Source organism: Pelophylax lessonae (assembly GCF_965119305.1).
Source record: "Pelophylax lessonae genome assembly, chromosome: 1".
NCBI lineage: Eukaryota > Metazoa > Chordata > Amphibia > Anura > Ranidae > Pelophylax > Pelophylax lessonae.
Genome location: NC_138768.1, coordinates 65,975,686 through 66,000,267, shown reverse-complemented (window position 1 = coordinate 66,000,267; position 24,582 = coordinate 65,975,686). Strand labels below are relative to the sequence as shown.

General features: G+C 44.6%; 1 protein-coding gene across 1 annotated transcript in view; it reads left to right on the top strand.

Annotated features, from left to right (window-relative positions):
• Positions 1-24,582, top strand: part of ALPK2 (alpha kinase 2) — a 182,336-nt gene that overhangs the window by 117,328 nt on the left and 40,426 nt on the right. The window contains exons 7-8 of the mRNA XM_082242560.1: positions 11,116-11,390; positions 14,164-14,252. Coding sequence (XP_082098686.1) covers positions 11,116-11,390; positions 14,164-14,252 — 364 coding nt within the window. The remainder of the gene's footprint in view (positions 1-11,115; positions 11,391-14,163; positions 14,253-24,582) is intronic.

Genomic DNA, 24,582 nt, shown 5'->3' with positions numbered 1-24,582 from the left:
CTAAGTAAGTATTTCTTCTAAAAGGTAAGTGCGAACCGGGACAGATCAGAGGCTATCCATTGTGGAATGTGCTAGCCCTGACTGTCCCGGGGGTATGTTCAGCAAAAAATCATTTCTGTGCCCGGAACTCCGCTTTAAGTATTATGAAACCGGTACAGATATTATATTCAGCATTACCTACCCACACTGTTATATGTTATTAATTCCTTATAGCGTAATCTCATTTCTGCTTCCTTTTTTCCCTCCATTGTATTAAAAAATTAAATCCGCACAGTATTTTTATAAGAACTAAACAGCAATAAAAAATAATTATAGCAATACTGTATTTAAATTGCTACATGTAGAACAAGATAATGTATACACTCAGAACCGGTGTGTAAAAGGAGCCATTATCCTGAAGTTCTGCTCTGTGTAATTAGCTAAGGAGAGAATAATGATATCAGATAGAGAAAATGAAAACTGGAGACTGGAGGTAGAGAAGACAGAGTAGGGCAGAATACAAGGTTGATTGACAATACCCAGGCCTGGCCCAAGACATTATGCTAAAAAAGGAACGGACAGAGGGAACACCAGCCTAGCGCATTATCTTTAAAACAATTTATTCAAATAAAATAGCATACACATTGTACTCACAAAACAAGTTGGAACACGGGCAAACATGTGCAATCAAGGACCACCAAGACTCTCCACTGGGCTTCCTCTGCTGATGCAGGCTGTGGTGGGATGTGGACCTCCAAAGAACTGCTTGCGAGTTTCGGGGTGTCCACCCTTCATCAGCTCTGATGAAAGGGGGACACCCCGGTAACCCGGTTCTGTTTGGGTTACCACGACCTGTTGAGAGTGGCAACACAGCCGGGACTACGTTCATTCAACCTGAATCGCATTCTCAGGATACCTGTTTCAAGATAACCCCTCAAGCGTAGGAGTAATTTGTCTTTTGTACCAAGACATTGTGCTGCCTGGATCCAAGAATAAAATGCTGCCCCCCCAAAAAAAAAAAATCACACCCAACAAAAGGCCCCCCACATCCATTATTTTATAAAAATATAAAATTTTGAAAATATTATATATACTGTTATCTTCTTCAATAACTCACCACCGGACCGGTCCACCAAACACCCGCTGTCTATCCTCAGTCCTCCTGTGACTGCAGTGTCTGCACCGCCCTAGAAGATGCAGCCTGCCCTGCGTAAGATTGAGTGCGCTGATGTCTGACACCATTGCGCTCACCAGGATCATGTGAGGGATGTTTCCCTGGAGGAGACACTCCATCTCCTCATACTCATCAGTTTGCACTACGGGTGGAAGTATGAGATGGGGAAATGCCACCCGTAATGCGCCGCAAACTGATGACACACAATACTGCTGGAAAAAAAATCATCTGAGTCAATTTGCTGCCTCTCTCCAAGTTCTGCCTGGGTCCAATGGACCCAGTGGGACCCATAATAGGGCCGGCCCTGATAATACCCATTTTAAAACGGGATAGAGGATACACAAATGCTGTCTAAATCCATGCTTCCCAATCTGTGGCTCAGTCACTCAGTACAGGGAGTATTGATTTGTAAATGGTCCCTTAAAGAGGAAGTAAAGTAAAAAAAAAAAAACCGAGAAAAAAAAAGCCCTGTAAAGAGAAAGGCATAATGAGCTAGTATGCATCGCATACTAGCTCATTATGTAGTACTTACCTTAAAACGAAGCCCCCGCCGTGCCGCCACCTCAGCGACAGGACGGCGACATGTCCTGCCGTCCCGCTTCCGGGTTCGCGTCCTCCGGCCATCTGATCCGATTACATCACTCCCGCGCATGCGCGCGGGAGCCGCCGTTCACGGCACTGAGCTCTGAAGGAACGGCACGGGTGGCCGTTCCCTCAGAGCGCCTGCGCCGATGACGTCATCGGCAGTTTGCGCTGTAAATATCTCCTAAACGGTGCAAGTTTGGGAGATATTTATAGCACCTATAGGTAAGCCTTAATATAGGCTTACCTATAGGTAAAAGTTATACAAGAGGGTTTACAACCTCTTTAACTGTAAACTAAAGTTTAGTGGTCTCATGCAACATGTCCCTAGTCTCTGATGGTCTCATAAAGCACGACTCCAGTCTCCAACCCTTCCAGTAGAACAATCTCTGACCGTCTCTTTTAGTAAGTCTTCAGTCTTTGACAGTTTTCTGTAGCTTTACATGTAATCAGTAGAGCAGAGGTTGGTGTCAGTAGGTTATATTTTCATTTATCTTTTTAATTTTATTTTTTTATTATTTTTTGCAATTATTTGTTTTGCCATTCATTAGGAGCCCTGTTGGGGAGCTTTGGTAAAATAGCAAGGGTCTAAATAGACAGAGCTTCCCCAGTCCCTTTCTGTGCATCCTCAGCTGCAATGGACACTGAATGAATGGGAAGTGCTCTGTGCTGAGTGGCTTCCTGTTCATTCACAAACTGAAGCACAATAAACAGTTTACTATGCTTTAGTTAAGAATGAACACAGGTCAGTACAGATCACACACTGTGTTCATTCAGAAAATGAAGGGGCCGGTAAATTAAATATCTACCAGCTCCTTCCTAGCGGAGGAATTCATCCTGAAACATCCCCCGCAGCAGCCGACGGAGGGGAGCTGACAGCACTGCAGGGGGGGATCAGGGGGTGCTAGGAAGAAGGGAAAATCGGCACTGCACATGGTGATTAGTGTGTGCCTAGGCACACGCCACAAACTCTGTGCGCATGCCTATGCATGTAATAAATATTATTTGGAGTCATTAGGGGGCCGCATTTGAGTCATAAGTATTCTTCCTTGAATCTTGGAGTGCTTTGTGTATTTCTTCCAGATCTGTGCAGTATTCCAGTGTGAGACTTTCTATAATAAAGACTGCTCACTGCTGCTCTCCCTCCTTGTGCAGGGTGACTGGTCTAGTTTTCTGCAGGCAGCCTGTAGTGGGTGGGGTCTGCTGGGTCCCTCCCACAGCTTTGCTGTGTACACAGGCTATGCACAGCACAGTGATGATGTCACTGCTACTTTTACAAGGTAATATCTGAAGCCCCGTACACACGTACCGATGGTCGGCATACAAATGTTCCTCTTTTCTCCCCGGGATGTCGGTGTCTGCTGAAAAGTGCAAAGACAGCACAAGGACAGCACAAGAATTTTGTCCGCCGACTGCAGAAGTGATGTCATGTAATGGTTAACTTTCCCTGTGTTTTCTATTTTCTGAGCATGCCCAGTCTTGCAAATCTGCGGTCTGTCGGCCGAATTGTGTACTGACAGGCGAACAATCGTCCGTTCTGGTGTCGGCATACAAAAATTTTCATGTTTGCAAGAAAGACTTTTGTCCGCGGATTGTGCGCAGACATCTGTCGGAGGCACCATACTAACACGCGTACAATCGGCAGATCCTTCGTCCACCGACGTTTGTATGCCGACGATCGGTACGTGTGTACGGGCCTTAAGCTTACAAACGTGGATTTACAGTATATAAATTGGGGCTATTGAGTAAAATATTTAAACAAAGGTTTTAATGCCTGGAGCTTTAAAGATTCTTGTAGGGGTCTGCCTTTTAAGTTGTGTTAGTGTTTTATATGCAATACTTATTTATATATATATACGTATATGGGTCAACCATATTGCCACATTATAGATTCAGGCTCTTCCTCTGTTTTGCAGTGCTGTTCAATGGTTGTGGTTAAAGCGGTAGTATCCCGCTTTTTGACACTTTTACCTACAGGTAAGCCTATAATAAGGCTTACCTGTAGGTACAAATAATATCTCCTAAACCGGCACGGTTTAGGAGATATTTACAGTGCATGCAGCCGCTCGCGCGAGCGGCGCATGCGCTCTGAAGGTCCGGGGGACCTTCAATTAAGTTGCCGGGAGCTTGCCGGAAGAATCACTCCCGCGCGCCGAACCCGGAAGAGACGACGAGGGACCATGGCAGCGCCCGCAGCGATGTCCGGGGGTCCATGTCGGGGCTTCGTTTTAAGGTAAGTTATACATAATGGGCTAGTATGCGATGCATACTAGCTCATTATGCCTTTGTCTTGCAGGTTTTTTTTTTTTTTATTTTTTTTTTTATTGAGTTTACAACCGCTTTAAGTGCCGGTTCATGCTAGTACGATGCCAGACATCGCATGTGATTCGCACCACATTGCTGTGCAGATCACATGCTATGTCTGTGCAATACAAATTCAGCCCTATAAACTGTATGGTTGAATTTGGACCTAACTCGTGCAGGACCATTTTTTTGTCCGCACTGTGATCGGATCGCATGGGCGCTCATACCTATGCGATTCGATTCTGTAAATCGCACTGCATTTTCCAAACGTATTGTGGGGTGTCGTTAACTTAACATGCACATGCACAGGTTACCATTTTGATGCGGTGCGGATTTGCATTGAATTTGCTGTGAATTTGCACCACATCTAGTGTGAACCGACCCTTACTGCTGCTTTCCACAAAGCAACTTTAGCTGACAATACATGTAGCAGTTTTATACACATACCGAACTCTTTTTGTTGAAATTGCAAAGCAATCAAAGAAATAAAATAGTGATTTTAAACAATGGTAAGGGCCTCGAAACTGCTGTGTTAAATTAAGGCTAAAAAATCTTTTAGCTTATGAAGTCTTTACCATAGTTTATTTTTTGGTGCTTTCGCTGTTAACCTTTACTAAAGTGTATTGAAGCTTCACAACTGACTGAATCCTGGTAATTGATCAAATTTGTGGGCTTTGTTTTGTGCAGTTTAAGAATGACTTGGCGGGGTGCAATGCTGCTGCATACAAACATTGGTCCTCATTAGCAGGCTACTGTTGGGGTACAGGCTGCTTTGGGTTAATGATGGTACTTTACAAGCGAATCAAACAGTAAGGGCTCTTTCACACGGTCCACCTCTGTAGGCGGATCCGTGCTGCTCAGCGGGGATCGATCCGCCGATCCCCGCTGAGCCGGCGGATGACAGCTCCGTCTCCGCTTGTAGTGCGGAGAGGGAGGTGTCACAGCTCCCGCTGCTTTCTATGGGGGATCGGATGAGAGCGGACCGCCTGTCCGCTCTCATCCGATCCCTGAACGGATGGAAAAATAGGGTTTCCATCCGTCCAGATTTCACGGACAGGATCGGATGCGGATGGCAGCGGGTGTCAGCGGAGGTGTCTCCGCTGGCATCCGCTGCCCCATAGAGCTGCATGGAGGATCCGATCAGATCCACCTAAAAAACTGACAGGCGGATCTGATCGGATCGCCTGTGTGAAAGAGCCCTAATGCTGGCCATACACGCACAGAATTTCGGCCGAAAATGGTCGTTTTAGGAAAGATCGTTCGAAAATCGGGCCGTTAGTGAACACAAATTTACCGACGATTTTGATCGTGTGCCCGGCTAATGTCGATGGATCCATAGCGAAAACTTTTATCGTTTCTACAAAAGTTGTTAAGTGTATGGTAAAATTGAACCGAAAATAATATTCTGACTGGTATTGTACATGTTATCGAACGATCATTATGATCATGAAAACGATTATGTAAAAGAGTTTATTCTGTAAGTTAGTGGCCAATTCGCTTTCGACTGACGAATAATCGTTCAGTCTGCAAACGGCCGAAATTCTGTGCGTGTATGGCCAGCATTAGGGTCCTTTCACACAGGCTTTCCGCCCGGGGGACTCAGTTTTGCTCAGCAGGGATCAGCTGAGCAGGCGGATGACAGGTCTGTGTCCGCTTACTTTGTAGAGACAGACCTGTCAGATCCCCGCTCTCCTCTATGGGGAATTGGATGAAAATGGAACGCCTGTCCGTTTTCATCCAACCCTATCCAATCCGATCCTCCAGAATAGGGTTTCCCTCCGTCTGGATTTCACGGACAGGATCGGATAGTAGCGGGTGTCAGCGGATATGTCACCGCTGACATTTGCTGCTCCAAAGGGGTACATAGAGCGTCCGATCAGGTCCGTCTGAAAAATGGACAGGCAGACCTGAATTGAAAGCCCGTGTGAAAGGGGCCTAAGAATTTGCACACTGGTGGGTTTTATGCTCCCTGATCAGATTTACAACCTTTAATTGTTTAATTGGTTTTAACCCTTTTTTTTTTTTTTTTATACAAGCAGTGTAAATACCTAAATTTTTACATAATTTGTCTCTTGTGATTAGAGCTGCACGATTCTGGCCAAAATGAGAATCACGATTTTTTAGCTTGGAATAAAGATCACGATTCTCTCACGATTCTCTGTGTAACAAAAAAAGTTGGGATAACTTTACTGTTACGTTTTTTTTTTATTCATTAAAGTTTATTAATTGCGTTTGAAAGACTGCTGCGCAAATACAGTGTGACATAAAATATTACAACAATCGCCATTTTATTCTGTAGGGTCTCTGCTAAAAAAATATATAAAATGTTTGGGGGTTCTAAGTACTTTTCTAGCAAAAAAAAAATGATTTTAAACTTGCAAGCAACAAGTGTCATAAAAAGGTCTAGTCTTTAAGAGGTTAAACTTCCTTTCTCCCTGGCAGAGGGAAGGAAAAGATACAATGTAATCATTTTGTTTATAGTTACTGGGAGACTTTGCTGATAGGCGTTTGCGGGAGGAAAGATACAATGTAATCATTTTGTTTATAGTTACTGGGAGTTTTCCACAGCTGTTTTCTCTGCTCCCTCAGCTATGCAAAGAATCGAGAATATGTCAGGTTTAGATCGTCAGGGGGGGTGAATCGAGATCGCGATTTTCATACGATTAATCGTGCAGCTCTACTTGTGATCCCTGTACAGCATAGTTCAGGCTGCAAGAGAAAGAAAAAGCACAAGGATCCAATCAGTTGATTTGCAGTGCAGTTGGGGATTATTTTTTTAACACCCCATGCTCCTATATACAGCGGGTAAAATAAGTAATGAACAGGTCACCATTTTTCTAGGTAAGTATATTTCCATCGGCGCTATTGACATGAAATTTTCACCACATGTCAGTAACAACCCATACAATCTATACATATAAAGAAACCAAAACAAATACATTCAGAAATAAAGTTATTTGTAAAAAAAAGAAAAGGAATGACACAGGGGAAAATAATTGAACGCGTTAACTGAAATGCATACAATACTTAGTACAAAATCCTTTGTTAAGCCCGTACACATGTACCGATTGTCGGCCGTAAATATTCGGCCAACGACCGATCGGCCGATTGTAGGCTTGTTAGTATGATGCTTCCGACAGCCGACAGCGCACTTTCGGCCGAAAAGAATCTGTCGTGTAGGCATTAAAATTTTTGTTGGCCAACACCAGAACGGCCGATTGTTCGCCAGTCAGTACAGAATTCGGCCGACAATCAGCAGATTTGCAAGACTGGGCATGCTCAGAGAAGAAAAAACACACGGAAAGTTAACCATCACATGACATCACTTCTGCAGTTGGCTGTTGTTGGCCGACAAAATTCATGTGCGTGCAGTCTTTTGCAGTTTTCAACAGACACGACAGCCCTGGACAAAAGACGGCCGATCGTTCGTCCGACAATCGGTACGTGTGTGCGGGGCTTTAGTAATGACAGCTTCAAGGCACATCCTGTATGGAGAAACCAGTCCCCTGCATTGCTCCGGTGTCATTTTGGCCCATTCTTCCACACAGTCTTCAAATCTCAAAAGGTTTGTCGGCTTCTTCTATGAACTCTGTTTTTTAGTTCTTTCCATAGATTTTCTATTGGATTTAAGTTAGCTGATTGGCTGGGCCATTCTAGCAGCTTTATTTATTTTCTTTGAAACCAATTGAGAGTTTCCTTGGCTTTGTGTTCGGGATCGTTGTCTTGCTGAAATGTCCACCCTTGTTTCACCTTCATCATCCTGGTAGATGGCAGCAGATTTTTATCAAGAATGTCTTGGTAAATGTTTCTATTTATCCTTCCTTCAATGATTTGAAGTTTGCCAGTACCGTATACTGAAAAACAGCCCCACACCATGATGTTCCCACCTCCAAACCTCACTGTTGGTATGACAGTGATTTTGGGGTGATGTGCCCCATTCAGGGGAGGACTGGGCCAGGGGGCAAGGGGGAAATTGCCCCCTGGGCCACTCTGATGCCCCGTAAATAGGCTGCACCGCTTCTGCCACAGACATGCCTAAAGGATTCCTGGTGAAGAGAAGCAAAAGTCCCTCTCACTGACCTACTGAGTGGGGGTTGAAGACAAGGACAGAACACAGCCCCCCCTCCAGCATGGATGGTGTAAACTGTGTCTGAGCAGGGGCCGTTTCTTTGCCCCACTGGAGACTCTTCTCCCCCCAGCCACCCCCGACCGAGCTGTCCCAGCTCCCCCCAAACACCCCCTGCTGGCCAGGTAGGGAACCTTGATTCAGCTGGTAAGTAGAGAGTACCTGAAGCAAGGCTTCAGCTTGGAATTGGGGTCAGGAGGAGGACAGGAAGAGGGAAAGTGGGAGGGGGGGGGGGCGATTCGCTGCACCATGGGCCTCTGATTTGTACTTGCCCCCTGGGCCGAAAGTTGCCCCATGTGCCATTTGACCTCCAATTATGGTGTGTATTATGGCATCCAAGGGTTCAGTTTTGTTCTCATCTGACCAGACTATTCTCCCGGTATTTCACAGGCTTGTCTAAATGTTGTGCAGCAAACTTTAAATGAGCTTCAACATGCTTTTTCCTCAGCAATGGAGTCTTGCGTGGTGAGCGTGTATACAAGCCATGGCGGTTGAGTACATTACTTATTGTTTTCTTTAAAACAATTGTGCCTGCTAATTCCAGGTCTTTCTGAAGCTCTTCACAAGTGGTCCTTGGCTCTTGGACAACTCCTTTCGTAATAAGGTTACGAAGGTCTTGAGAGCGCTCTTTGCTTTTACCCATCATGAGATGTTTCTTGTGTGACACCTTGGTATGAGACACCTTTTTATAGGCCATCAGTTGAGACTAAACCAGCTGATATTAATTTGCACTGACAAGGGGCAAGATTGCTTTCTAATTACTGATAGATTTCAGCTGGTGTCTTGGCTTTCCATGCCTATTTGCACTTCTCTTTCTTCATGTGTTCAATACTTTTTCCTGTGTGTCATTCCATTTTATTACACATAACATTTCTAACTTTTTATAACATTACACATAACATTTCTGAACTTATTTGTTTTGGTTTCTTTGTATGTATGGATTGCATGGGTTGTTACTGACGTGGTGAATATTTCATGTCAATAGCACCTTTATAGAAATATATTTACCTAGAAAAATGGTGATGTGTTCAGGGCTTATTTTACTCGCTGTATGTCAAAATAATTTTTAGTAATCATTGTAAATTTAAACAAATGCTAATACAGGGCAAAAAAAAATAAAATAAAACATTAAAAAAAATTTCGGAATGTTTATCATGTTATTTAAAATTTATTACACAATCCCCGAGGATCTGTCTACTGGGCTTGCTAGATGACCTGGTGTCCCGGGTGGCGGACCGGACGTTGCTCGGTCTTTTGCTTTTTTACGCCAGGAAATCTATCGTACTCCACTGGCGACGACGCTCCCCACCCACGGTACAGCAATGGCAGATCCTAGTGCTCCCCCTTTATAAAGACACGTATGCTCACAGGGGCTGCCCTAAAAAGTTTGACAGAGTGTGGTCCAGATGGCTTTCCGACTCCTCCACGGCCATGAGCGGGTGAGGCGGGTCTCGCCTTTCGTCCTAGGGTTCCTGGCGACCCTTGTCTCTGTGTATGGTTGGGCTCCAAGGTGAAAAGGGGGTAATCTACATTTGCTAAAGGGCCTCGATGACGGGTCTCGTGGGGACTTTTCGCACTTGTTTTATGTGATGACTATTGTGTTTTACATGGCTTTTACATATGGTTCCTCTGTTTTCTGATACTGCCGTTTTCTATATTGGACCCCTGCGAGGGTACCGTGCCTTACATAACTGTATGACTGATCGGCTCGTTTCTGGTCTGAGCCTTTGCACCGCAGTTTGTTGAAGTTGTTGTTCTACTGTTTATAACTCAATAAAAAGATTTAATAAAAAAAAAATGTATTACACAATATTTAGATAACAATAGTATGTTTGGACAGTCATTTCAACAGCAGTGGCTTGACAATACATAGCAAAACATGGCTATCCTGACAATACATGGGCACCAGAAAAAAGCAGGGGGCGCCTCTATCTGAGTGTGGAGTGTTAGAAACAGCTATTGGGTAGTGATGAATAAATATAGCACTCATATTTGATGGAGGAAATATCGGCTTCATTGGTTTCTCCATTCTCCAGCGCTTCCTTCTCTCCACCCAGCAGCTTCCCGGCCGATCTCTGCAAACATCAGCCACTTGCCTTCCAATTTCTGCTAGAGATGTCAAGACTTCCTCAGATGACAAGCCGATATTTCCTCCATCAAATGTGAGTGCTATATTTATTCATCACTACCCAATAGCTGTTTCCAACACTCCACACTCAGATAGAGGTGCCCCCTGCTTTATTCTGTTTTCACACACTAGGTTTACTCAGGACCTATATAGGGGAGCTGCCTCTTCCCTCCAAGTTGATCTTTTTAACGGTTTATCCCCCTTTTCAACCCTCACATCCATCCGCTGTATTTCTGGTTTACCTACAGCAGCACCACCATTTTTCCCTACTGAATACATGGGCTCCAAATGAGCAATCACATGCAATACACAGGAAATAAACAGTCAATTGTTTCAATATGTGCACAACAAATGGGAAATCATAACAATAGGCAGGCAAGAAATGGGCAATTGTGACACTAGGCAGACAACAAAAAACAATAGTAACAATACACAAGCAAAAAATGTGCAGTTATAATGATGTGTGGACAGCAAATGGGCAATTCTGAAATTATGACAAACAGGCAATCGTAACAAGATACTATCTAAGATTTCTCCTCGTACCCTTAATAAATCCCATCCCCCCCCCCTCATTTTCCTACCTCCACCACCAACCCCACCCCAGCAAAAATAGAGCACCTTTCAGCTGGCTGCGCCAAGGGTGAAAAGCTGTGAGTTCTTACCAGCAATGATAACCCATAGCAACCAAGCAGATTTCTCCATGTATAAGTTATGGAAACCATCAAGGTGCATTGTTGTTATGTAGACCACTGCACTTTTTTTTCAGTATCTAAATTATTATTCTATGATATCTTTGAGAGACTATCCAACATCTGTTAACAGGTGGAGAGGAGGTTGAATTCAATCAGCTTTTCTTCAGAGAAGATTTCATCACTGACATGTACTTCGGTGGAAATCTCCATGGTCGGATAGCAACAGAGGACTTGCATTTTGGAGAAGGGGTCCATAGGAAAGCTTTCCGGAGTACAGTGATGTGTGGACTGTTGCCAGTGTTTAATCCGGGTCACCTGTGTGTCCTGAAGGTGCACAATGCTATCGCCTATGGGACGAAGACCAACGACGATCTTGTGCAGAGGAACTACAAGCTGGCTGTGCAGGTTAGATAAGCTTTAGATAATCTTTTACTATGCAGAGGTGTTTATCCATGCCACATGGCCTCTGCCGCATTTACAGACAGAGATATAGACCTCTACAACTTTTATAGCCTTTTATCTATGTAGTGCTTACCCCCAGAGGGGCCGCTGAGAAAATACCAATCTACCAATGTAGTACAGAGGCTACCAGTCACACAAGCTTAGTCCAACGCATACCAGAAATTCAGACCCAGTATAGGGAATGTCTTATTTAGTATTTTTTGCTGAAGAATCTGAACAGGAGAGTGGTTTAGAGTCTCAGGATACTCCAAAACAATCCGCAACGACAGTAGGAGGACAAAATTCTCCCAATCTTCCAAAAGCAGCTTTCTTGGAGGTAGCAGAGAATGGCCAGTACAACTAGGACCCTACAGCAGCAGTCCATAAAGCAACCTCTGGCACTTAGTTCCCTTCCATCACTTGCAATACTAAGTCCCCAACAAGATCTTTACTCACAGTTTCCCAGGAACTCTCTGCCACTCAGCAACTGTGGGTAGATCCTTAGTGAGGGAGATAACAAGATCTTTCTCCAGACCCAGGAGTTCAGTCCAGTGTAATAATCAGGGAATCTTCCCTAGGCCCTCAGCCAAGCTGCTGCTGAGGCCAAGACTACAGATTCTTGTTTTTAGTAACTACAGCCCTCAGGAGACTGTAAAAGTAAAAAACAATTTGTTCAGGCCTCCTGCACATTTATCACCTCTCCAGCTTCCTTCTGAACATCTCCTCCCAGGCATTGGCTAGGGCATGATAAATATTCAACTGATCATTTGAATTTCCTAGCCCTATGTTCTGGAAACTTCTTCCAGAGGTAGGGAGAAGTAATCAAACTCTGAGATCTGGAAACCCCTCAGCAAACCCACACAATCAATCACTGCTTCATTCACTATAGTAGAGTCAAAAACTAAATGTACCTAGCAACCTAACCAAAAGAGGGCTCTACATCTATAACCTATATACATGTCCATACCTCCCAACTTTTTGAGATGGGAAGGAGGGACACCTATGAGCCATTGGTGTCAGTTGGTAGAATAGGTGTCCCTCGTTCCCATTTCAAAAAGTTGGGAGGTATGGACATGTATATAGGTTATAGATGTAGAGCCCTCTTCATTCCTAAAAGTATGTAAGCATAGGACACACCCCATGCCATGTCCCCTTAAAGGAGAATTATACAAAAAAATTGATTAGTTAAACCCACAAGTACTTTTTTTTCACCATTACTATTTTACTATACTGGCTTTTGGAATTTGCAAATGCATTTCAGAAATTGAATGAAAGGTTTAGTCCTGGAAAACACTTTTTGAAAGCTTAAAAGGGCATTTTATGTACAACTATATAGATCAGACCAAAATGTGGATCAAATGAGGAGGAAAGAGGGACAGAGGGACTTTGTTCCAAATCAGGGACAGTCCCTCAAAATCATGGCCAATTGGGAGCTATGCATGTGCATCTCTACATCTATCTCAGTTAGGGTCCTCTAAGCCATGGGAGCCCCTTTACACCTTTGTCATTGTTAGTGCTAGTTCACAGTTGTGGGGTGCATTGGCTGAAAAAGTTAAATTTCTATTTTTGTTGTGCAATGCCCCTAACAGGCCTATAGATGGGATTGGCATCACATGTCAATGCATGACAAGTACAGGATAATACAGAAGCATAGATCTGAAGCCAGCCTAAAGCTAGCTCACATTTTCCAAGGTTTAGGGTAGAAGTCTCCAAACTTCAGCCGGGGGCTGGATGAGGCCCTTTGCTTCCCTTTATCTGGCCCTTGAGGCACTATTCTACCAACTGACACCAATGATAGGGCACCATTACACCTACTGACACCATCAATGGGGGCACTATTCCTCCCATTAAAACCAATGATGGAGCACTGATGATGGGGCATTTTCTACTCGCACTGGCCACAGTCTGGCCTCCCTAAAGCCTGAAGGACAGTAAACCAGCCCCTTGCTTAGAAAGTTTGGGAACCCCTGGTTTATGGTGTATGCATTAGGGTTGACCCAACATTAAAAATTGTTATAGTTACTTTTTTAGTTTTGCTTTGTCTGTAGTTGAAGAGGTTAAAGAGACCTTGCAGTCTCAAAAAAAGGGCACTCCCTGACAATAGCAGATCTATTATACGTACCTCTCTAGTTGCCAGTATATCTTACCTTTGCCTTATTCCAGCACTGCAACCTGTGCAAGTTTCTTTAGAATTTGAACCTTCCTGGAGTGCAAGAATCCACCACCATTCCATTTGGCTCCATCCTCTGACCTGTACATGACTGCTGTGTCCTGTCATGATGTTGGGGTTTTGAGGAAAGAAGTGTGCAACGGGGGGACGGAGGCAACTGACACTCCTGGAAATTTTTGAATGCCTAAACATCTTATGAAGGCTGCAGTGCTGGAATAGAGTGATGGAAGCAGACAATGCTGGAATGGAGTGATGGAAGCAGACAAGAACCATTGGAGAGGTATTTATAATTCATCTTCTATTGTAAGGGGGTGCCTTTAGGATTATTTTAGAAAACTACATTTAAATGAGTTGCTAAATGCATGGAAATAGGGGTAGCTCTCATTACCGGTGGCTAATGGGGCGGGGAAAGAAGGGAAGGGAAGTATGTGCAGGAGGGACCACTGACATTAAAGTAAACCTGTTGCTTTGCCCTTAATGCTCAGTATATTGGATCTAGTGACCTTATTCTTGCCTCAACTTTTTAACTGTTTTAGAATTGCATCTTATATGCCTTTTGTCTTGCAGGAATGCCATGTTCAAAATACAGCGCGTGAATACGCCAAGATTTATGCGGCAGAAGCTGAGCAAATGGAAGAGTTCGGGACAGTTCCTGAGTAAGTGACGTGTGAAAAGCACATGACTGGTTAACCTTACCTGTAACTCTCTTAGGAGTTATTCACATGGGTGGCGATGTATGTGTAACAGTATAAATATATATATATATATATATATATATATATATATATATATATATATATATACATAATTATAAACTCAGCACTTGTTTTTGCCCCCATTTTTCATGAGCTGAACTCAAAGATCTAAGAAAAGCAGGATTCACCTGTGAAGAGAACACCTCTCCAAAATGCCAGACGCCATTGAATGTGAGCATTTGCCCACTCAAGTCGGTTAAGACGACAAACTGCAGTCAGGTGGAGACCCCGATGAGGACGACGAGCATGCAGATGAGCCTCCCTGAGATGGTTTCTGACAGTTTGTGCAGAAATTCTTTGGTTATGCAAACTGATTGTTGCAGCAGCTGTCCGGGTGGCTGGTCTCAGACGATCTTGGAGGTGAAGATGCCGGATGTGGAGGTCCTGGGCTGGTGTGGTTACACGTGGTCTGCAGGTTGTGAGGCCGTTTGGATGTACTGCCAAATTCTCTGAAATGCCATTGGAGACGGCTTATGGTAGAGAAATGAACATTCAATTCACGGGCAACAGCTCTGGTGGACATTCCTGCAGTCAGCATGCCAATTGCACGCTCCCTCAAAACCTGCGACATCTGTGGCATTGTGCTGTGTGATAAAACTGCACATTTTAGAGTGGCCTTTTATTGTGGCCAGCCTAAGGCACACCTGTGCAATAATCATGCTGTCTAATCAGCATTTGATATGCCACACCTGTGAGGTGGATGGATTATCTCGGCAAAGGAGAAGTGCTCACTAACACAGATTTAGACAAATTTGTGAACAATATTTGAGAGAATTAGGCCTTTTGTGTACATAGAAAAAGTCTTAGATCTTTGAGTTCAGCTCATGAAAAATGGGGGCAAAAACAAAAGTGTTGCGTTTATAATTTTGTTCAGTGTACATACACACAGTATCTCACAAAAGTGAGTACACCCCTCACATTTTTGTAAATATTTTATTATATCTTTTCATGTGACAACACTGAAGAAATGGCACTTTGCTACAATGTAAAGTAGTGAGTGTACAGCTTGTATAACAGTGTAAATTTGCTGTCCCCTCAAAATAACTCAACACACAGCCATTAATGTCTAAACCACTGGCAACAAAAGTGAGTACACTTCTAAGTGCAAAAGTCAAAATTGGGCCCAAAGTGTCAATATTTTGTGTGGCCACCATTATTTGACAGCACTGCCTTAACCCTCTTGGGCATGGAGTTCACCAGAGCTTCACAGGTTGCCACTGGAGTCCTCTTCCACTCCTTCATGACAACATCACAGAGCTGGTGGATGTTAGAGACCTTGCGCTCCTCCACCTTCCGTTTGAGGATGCCCCACAGATGCTCAATAGGGTTTAAGTCTGGAGACATGCTTGGCCAGTCCATCACCTTTATTCTTAGCTTCTTTACCAAGGCAGTGGTAATCTTGGAGGTGTGTTTGGGGTCATTAACATACTGGAATTCTGCCCTGCAGTCGACAGGAGGGATTCCACTGTCAGCACTGTCTGTGGAATCTGTGGTTGCAGGTAAGAAATTTGTACCATCTATGACCTGCCTTAACCATACAGAATGAGTTTGAAACCTAAAGACTTTCATTTTGTAAGTAAACAGGCAGGCACAACATACACTATATTACCAAATGTATTGGGACGCCTGCCTTTACACGCACATAACTTTAATGGCATCCCAGTCTTAGTCCGTAGGATTCAATATTGAGTTGGCCCACCCTTTGAAGCTATAACAGCTTCAACTCTTCTGGGAAGGCTGTCCACAAGGTTTAGGAGTGCGTCTATGGGAATGTTTGACCATACTTCCAGAAGCTCATTTGTGAGGTCAGGCACTGATGTTGGTCAAATTCACCCCAATGGTGTTCTGTCCAGTTAAGGTCAGGACTGTGCAGGACAGTCAAGTTCCTTCCCCCTATAAATATATTAATTATATTATATCTTTAACATTGATTGGACCCTGGGCAAACATTTTCTCAGGCCCTCCCAAATCCACTTATTAACTATTTGCAGGCAGTGCGGGCTTAAAGGGCATCTGCTTTGGGCCCCACAACTATGATTGGACCCAGGGCAGCTGCCCCTTTTGGCCCTGATAAGGACACTGAATTTCAAAAGAGTCAAATTCCCAAAACTGCGCTCTTTGCTAGAAAATATCAAATGGAATAGAACCCTGGGAACAAAAAACACGGAGGAAAAATGGGAGTGCTTCGAGAGCAAACTAAACAAAGGGATTGGCCAGTGCATTCCAAAGGGAAATAAATTTAAAAGATCCAAACTAAACCCTGGGTGGTTAAACTCCAACATAAAAATGCATAATAATACTAAAGAAAAGGCCTTCAAAAAATACAAGGCTGAGGGGTCATTGGCAGCATTCAAGCACTACAAAGAGTGTAATAAGAAATGTAAAGCCGATATCAAGGCGGTAAAAATAGAACACGAGAGACATATAGCGGAAGAGAGTAAAAAAAAAAAAACCCAAGAAATTATTTAAGTATATAAATAGTAAGAAAGCGAGACCAGAACACATTGGCCCCATAAAAGACGACAAGGGAGATTTGGCCACAGAGGACAGAGAGAAGGCTTTAGTGTTAAATAATTTCTTCTCTTCAGTCTTCACAAAAGAATTGGGGGCTACACTAACCCAGCTTGTAATGCTAAACTAAATAATACACCTCAGGAAGTACCCCCATGGCTAACAGAAGATAGACTTAGAACTAAACTAGAGAAACTTAACATAAATAAATCACCGGGATCGGATGGCTTGCACCCGAGGGTTCTTAAAGAGCTCAGCCAGGTGATTGCCAGACCATTATTCTTGATCTTTAAGGATAGTCTACAGACGGGTATGGTGCCAGCTGATTGGAAAAAAGCCAACGTGGTACCAATATTTAAAAAAGGGCCGAGATATATCCCGGGTAACTATAGGCCGGTCAGCCTAACATCAGTAGTCTGCAAGATTTTGGAGGGGATGTTAAGGGACTACATACAAGGCTTTAGTAATGAAAATGGTATTATTAGTAGTAATCAGCATGGATTCATGAAAAATCGTTCTTGCCAAACCAATCTATTAACCTTCTACTATGAAGTGAGCTGCCACCTAGATAAAGGTAAGCCTGTGGATGTGGTGTATCTGGACTTTGCAAAGGCATTTGACACCGTTCCCCACAAACGCTTACTGTACAAAGTAAGGTACTTAGGTATGGACCATAGGGTGAGTACCTGGATAGAGAACTGGCTCCAGGGGAGAGTCCAGAGGGTGGTGATAAATGGGGAGTACTCAGATTGGGCGAGTGTGGAAAGTGGGGCCCCCCAAGGTTCTGTCCTGGGGCCAATCCTGTTTAATTTAACAGAGCGCCTGTGATCCTTCTATATAGGATCACAGGTCTCTATGATTATTTCACAAGCCCATCCCCCCACAGTTCGAAAACACTCCCCTAGGCTCACAATTATCCCTTTGATCACCCCTGGGTTAACCCCTTCCCTGCCAATGTCATCATTACAGTAACAGTGCACATTTTTAGCACTGATTACTGCAGTAATGTCACTGGTCCCCCCAAAAGTGTCAAAATTGTCAGTTAGGGGGGTCCGATCTGTCCACCGCAACGTCGCAGTCCGGCTAAAAATCGCAGATCTCCACCATTACTAGTAAAAAATAAATAAATAAATAAAAATGACATAAATATTTCCTGTAGTTTGTAGATGCGATAACGTTTGCGCAAACCAATCAAAATATGCTTATTACGATTTTTTTTTTACCAAAAATATGTAGCAGAATACAAATTGGCTTAAAGGATGAATAATGTAGATTTTTTTAATTTTTTGGGGGGAATGTTATATAGCAGAATGTGAAAAATATTTTTTTTTTTTGTTAGTTTTTTCAGAAATGTTGCTGTTTTTTTGTTTATAGTGCAAAAAATAAAAATCGCAAAGGTGATCAAATACCACCAAAAGAAAGCTTTGTTTGTGGGGAAAAAAGGACATCAATTTTATTTTGGTACAGCGTCGCACGACCGTGCAATTTCCCGTTAACATTACGCAGTGCTGAATCACAAAAAATGGTCTGGTCATTAAGGGGGTAAAATCTTCCGGTCCAAAACTGGTTAAACAGGAGGCGGGGAGGTGGCGATACAATGCCCCCTTTACGTTTGGTCAAATGCTTCCGAAGAGCAATCTGGTCGGCACTTCAGAGGGAAATGCTAGTGTAAATGAGCCCTTATGGAAGGCAGCCATGCAGGTAACCTGGGACGGAGTTCTTGTGGAATTCCCAGAAGTCCCGTACATTGGAAATGATCTGCACAGAAGATCCCGGCATACTTAGTGCAGTGCACGGTAGCCTTTGTTTTTCTTGCCCATCCTTTTACGCCCGCAGTAGGAGCGCCGCTTTTATCTTCCCGGGGATCATGAGAGATTTGCTGTTCTTAGATATCAGATGTGAAAAGGTTGTTTGAAACTCAGTCTGTCTGCCTCCTGCCTGTTGGAGGGACACCTGTGTCTGTCTGTCAGCCGCAGCCGGCTATTTGGAATAGTAGCTGAGGAATTCATTTCTGACATTTTACTGACGGATTGGAGAGCAGGAGGGGGCCAGGAAGAGGTGCACTATTATCCCTCAGGATACATCTCTTCAATGACACAACTACAGCTGAGATGTAGAAACATGGAGACCTCTCCTTCTGAAAATGCCCAAGTTTGACCCTCTTGCTTCCAGAAGTATGCAGATCAGGTTTTGTCTTTACTTGATGCATGCTTCTTCTGGATTCCAACTCCTTTTCATTTTCATAACGTGCCTTATTTTGGATTGGGGTCTCTGTGATTCTCTATGCAGCAGGGCAGATCATGGATGGTGGGAGGGGCCAGCATGGTGCTGTGCATAACTTCCTAAAATGCATCACGGCACCGTATCTCAATGCTCCTCTCACCCTCAGCCCTAATGCAAACTGTGGGAGGTGTTATGCAATTATTAAAATGTCTTGATGGTTGTGTGTCAGCAGTGCTGTATTTTGGCCTAGGCCAACAAGGCCCAGGCCTAGGGCAGCACTTTTCAGGGGGGCAGCAAAAAAGCCGCCCCCCCCTCCACCTGAGACTCTTTTGGCCACTGGTTGCTAGAGCCGCCTCTCCCACCTCTCTCTCTCACCCCCTCCTCTCTCTCTCTCTCTCTCACACCCCTCATTTCTCTCTCACCTTTCTCTCTCTCTCTCTCTCTCTCTCACCCCCTACTCTCTCAGCCCCTCCTCTCTCACCCCCCCTCTCACCCCCTCTCTTTCTTTCTCTCTCACCCCCTCTATTTCTCTCTCTCTCATCCCCTCTCTCTCTCTATCATCCCCTCTCTCTCTTTCTTTGACCTCCCCCCCTCCCTCTCTTCCTCTCTCTCCCTTTCACCCCCCTCTCTCTCTCTCACCTCCCCTTTCTCTCTCATCCCCCCTCTCTCTCACCCCCCCCTCTCGCTCTCTCTCTCTCACCCCCCTCTCTCTGATCCCTTTTCTCTCTCTCCCCCCTCCCTTTTTATCCCCCTCCCTCACCCACCCCCCCCTCTCTCTCTCTCCCGCCCCTCTCACCCCCCCCCCCCCTCTGGTGAGATCTCAGGGGTTCATGCTGGGACTTGGAGTCCTGCAATTTTGGAGGGAGTTACATCCGTTAAAAAGGAAGGAGTGGGGAAAATTTACATAGGAGTCGGAAGGAGGGTTGACCAATTTTAGTCTTGCCTAAGGCAGCACAAGACCAAAATACACCACTGTGTGTCAGTGTGGAGGAGTTGGTGTTCCTAAGCTGACTATATGCATGCAGATGCCTACGTGTGATGTTGAAAGAAGTTATTGAAAGAACTAAAATTAATAAGATTGCTTTTAGATGGGTGGTCGGGGGGGGGGGGAGGTAAAAACAAACGGCTGAGCTATGGTTTTACTGCCCCACAGCTACCCACCTGAACTATAAACAGTAACAGCCTAATGGGGCTGTACACAAGCCATGGACAAAGAATATTTGGCTTGGGGTGCAGTGTTTGACTCTTGCCTCTTGAGTTTCCTGGGGCCACGCTGTGCAATGGGGCTGTGCTATGCAATGGTGCAGCTTGCCTATTGGGTTTAATGGGGCCACGCTGTGCAATGGCACAACTTGCCTATTGAGTTCAATGGGGATGCACCATTCAATGGTGCAGCTTGCCTATTGAGTTCACGGGCCGTGCTGTTCAATGGTGCAGCTTGCCTATCGAGTTCAACGGGGCCAAACTCTTTAATGGCGCAGCTTTCCTATTGAGTTCAGTGAGGCTGCGCCGTTTAATGGTGCAACTTGCCTATTGAGTTTAATGGGGCTGCACTGTTTAATAGCATAACTTGCCTATTGAGATCAGTGGGGATGCGCCGTTCAATGGCGCAACTTGCCTAATGAGTTCAATGGGGCCATGCTGTTCAATGGCGCAACTTGCTTATTGAGTTCAATGAGGCCTCGCCGTGCAAAGGCCGAATTTACCTATTGAGTTCAATGGGTCCATGCTGTGCAATGGCACAACTTGCCTATTGAGTTGAATGGGGATGCTCCATTCAATGGTGAAACTTGTCTATTGCATTTAATGGGGCCAGTGGTGCAGCTTGCCTATTGAGTTCAATGGGGCTGTGCTGTTCAGTGGTGCAGCTTGCCTATTGAGTTCAACGGGGCCACGCTGTTTAATGGTGCAACTTGTCTATTGAGTTTAATGGAGCTGCGCTGTTTAATGGCGTAACTTGCCTAATGAGTTCAATGGGGCCACGCCGTTCAATGGTGCAACTTGCTTATTGAGTTTAATGAGGCCTTGCCGTGCAATGGCCAAATTTTCCTGTTGAGTTCAGTGGGGTCACGCCTTGCAATGGCACAACTTGCCTTTTGAGTTCAAGGGGCCATGCCGTTCAATGGCGCAACTTGCCTAATGAGTTAAATGGGGCCAATGCCTCTCAATGGCGCAACTTGCCTAATGAGTTCAATGGGGCCATGCCGTTCAATGGCGCAACTTGCTTATTGAGTTCAATGAGGCCTCGCCGTGCAATGGCCAAATTTGCCCTCTGAGTTCAGTGGGGCCGCGCCTTACAATAGCACAACTTGCCTTTTGAGTTCAAGGGGCCGTGCAATGATGCAGTTTGCCTATTCAAAGGGGCCTTGTGGCACAATGGCGCATTGCTGCGGCATTAATAGGTTAAAACAGTTGACGAGGAGGCTTTATAATGCCTGTCCAATGCCAACTGAAAAGCAATCCAAATGCAGATCGCTCTTTGGAGGGCACTGCAGTGCACTCCACCATGAGTGTGAAAGCGTCCTAAAAGGGCGAGCGAGGGACAGTCAGGCTGTAGAGGGAAGAGCTAGACAATGCTGGATGTCCTCCAGCCATGAAATGAAAAAAATTGCCATGAACGCGAATAGTTAAAGGTAAAACCAGGCACATTCTAACACACTACGCCACACCTGAGTGCAATAATTACATTCATTTGAACCCAGACCTCCATTATCTTGCGTCACTGCCCGTCACCAGACTACTCCTAACTGCAGCGCTCCCACAAACCTGAATGTCTACAAAAAAGTTTGTCAAAACTGGATGGACTTCCAAACAGGACGTTAAAACTACCGCAATACACTAGACAAGCCGCCCAATACAATTAAAGCTTGAGTCATGAATTTTTGAATGGTGAAGTATCTTTGTGAATATGCCAGGAATCCTGGGAAGGAGCGGCATTTACTAAGTGCTCACTGACAGATGAATCTATGATTAGCCGCAGTGGTACAGTCAGTGCTGTCCGCTCCCCGTGGAAGAGACGCCTTCCGCCAAGATCCTGGCAATCACACAGGTAACAGCAGAGAGTTCTCTGGGCACAGCAGGGTGACACATTGATTAAATAAGATATTAATTAGATGTTCTACCCTGCCGAGGAGAAGGAACGCACTGACAGGAGGGAAGAAACCACTGCCGGCAAGATCAACACCGGCTTCAACCTACAACTCTGCATGAAATAATGTCACTTGAAATAATTACTTTAAAGCTGAACTCCGGGCAAATTACTAAATTCACAGGTAAAGTTCAAATATCGGAGCTGGTTTACCTGCTGTAAGAATCTATATCCGTGTCCATCCAGTTCAGAGATTTACACAGCTCTGCCACACAATACAATCAGGTGGATGATACTGGCCTGCACAGAGTCCTGACCTCATCACAGAGTCAGAGGCCGGGCCAAGCACAGGGGATCAGGCATAGGGAACAAGGAGCAAGCCAAGACAGGGAGAGGGTAGCCGGGAACAGGAGCAAGAGGCAGGAGGAGGATCAGGAACAATGTACAGGTACACCGTTTGCAGATCAGGGGAAACTGCCCAGGACACCAAGGCAAGGGCAAGTAGCACAGACTTATGCTGGCCATACACAAAAACGCTCAAATGTATTTTCGAAAAATGAACACTCGGCCGTGAGAGCAGACGATCGTGCCTTCATGTAATCACTGTATTTGGTCGATAAATTGTTCAATGGACAGAAATTAATCCGTTTTTCTTTTATTTTGTGCACATATGCCTAGTGCAAACAGTTCAGGCAAGAAACACATTAACCAGTTCTGGACCGGAAGGATTTTCCCCTTAATGACCAGCCATTGTTTGAGATTCGGCACTGCGTTATTTTAACAGAAAATTGTGCGGTCGTGCAACGCTGTACCCAAATAAAATTGATGTCCTTTTTTTCCCCACAAATACAGCTTTTTTTTGGTGGTATTTGATCACCTGTGCGATTTTTATTTTTTTGTGCTATAAACAAAAAAAGAGCGACAATTCTGAAAAAAAAAAAAAACAATATTTTTCACATTCTGCTATATAACATTCCCGCCCTTTTAAGCCAATTTGTATTCTGCTACATATCTTTGGTAAAAAAAAAAAAAAATCGCAATAAGCGCATTTTGATTGGTTTGCGCAAAAGTTATCACGTCTACAAACTAGGGGAAAGATTTATATCATTTTTATTTATTTATTTATTTTTTACTAGTAATGGCGGCGATCAGCAATTTTTAGTGGGACATTGTGGCGGACAGATCGGACCCCTGACTGACATTTTTGACACTTTTGGGAGGACCAGTGACATTACTACAGCAATCAGTGCTAAAAATATGCACTGTTACTGTAATAATGACACTAGCAAGGAAAGGGTTAACCCAGGGGTGATCAAAGGGTAATTGTGAGCCTAGGGGGTGTTTTCTAACTGTGGGGGGCGTGGTTTGTGAAATGATCGTAGAGACCTGTGATCCTATATAGAAGGATCACAGGCACTCTGTGATTATTTCAGAGAGAAGAACGGTCAACCGTGTTTACAACAGCCAACCGTTCTTCTCTCTCAGCGGGGAGCAATCGCGGGTGCTCGACGACAATCGCGGCTGCCGGTCCCGTGGATCGGCATCCTCGCTGCCTAGTGGGGGTGGGCACGCGCCGTGCGCACGCCCCGCAGCACCATTTTCGCGAACCGATGTACCCCTACATTGATTCTTGCAGTTGAGCCAGTCTGCCTCAGTATATATGCGGAGGGCGGACGGTAAGTGGTTAACCTTTCAATTTATCGTTCGTTTAGCAGAATTTTCCAAACTGTTGCAAAAATTAAAACCGATTTTCTATTTGTTCCCATTAACTGGACAAAAAACGAACAAACGGACCAAATGACAGATTTTCAAAACGATTTTTCAGATAGTGTATGGCAAAAGTGTAGGTTCACACCGAGGCCGGTTTAAAATTGTGCAAGTTCAGCCGATTTCAAACCAGCATTTTTAGTCCCGAATTTGGGGGGGCGATTTCACAGACATCTGTGCGGGTTCCTGCACAGATGTCTATTGAAAGCGACCCCCCGAAGTTGCCAAAAGTAGTGCAGAAATTAATTTTGGGAATTGGTGTCAAAAAGTCGGCGTCGCACCGATTCGGACAGTGCCATTGCCGGCAATTGGCTCCAATTTGACCTGCTATTTGGCATGTCAAATCGGACCAATGTGAACATGGGCTTAATATCTCTTTTCAACAACGAGCATGAGGTGATGACTGATTACTATGACTTTCTGACTTCTGAGAGACACCCGCTGGTGGACAGCGGAACTGCAGCCTTTAGGTCTGGGAGCCACAGTGCCACCAGCTGGTGTATCAATTTCTGACATACCAGGAGCTACCTGGACACCCCATGGGGCGCGCATGTGACGGTCGATGTACAGGTGCCATGGTGGGGTCGAGCAGCAATCTGTGTCTATAGACTCAAGCCTCGTACACTCAGATTATCGGACTAA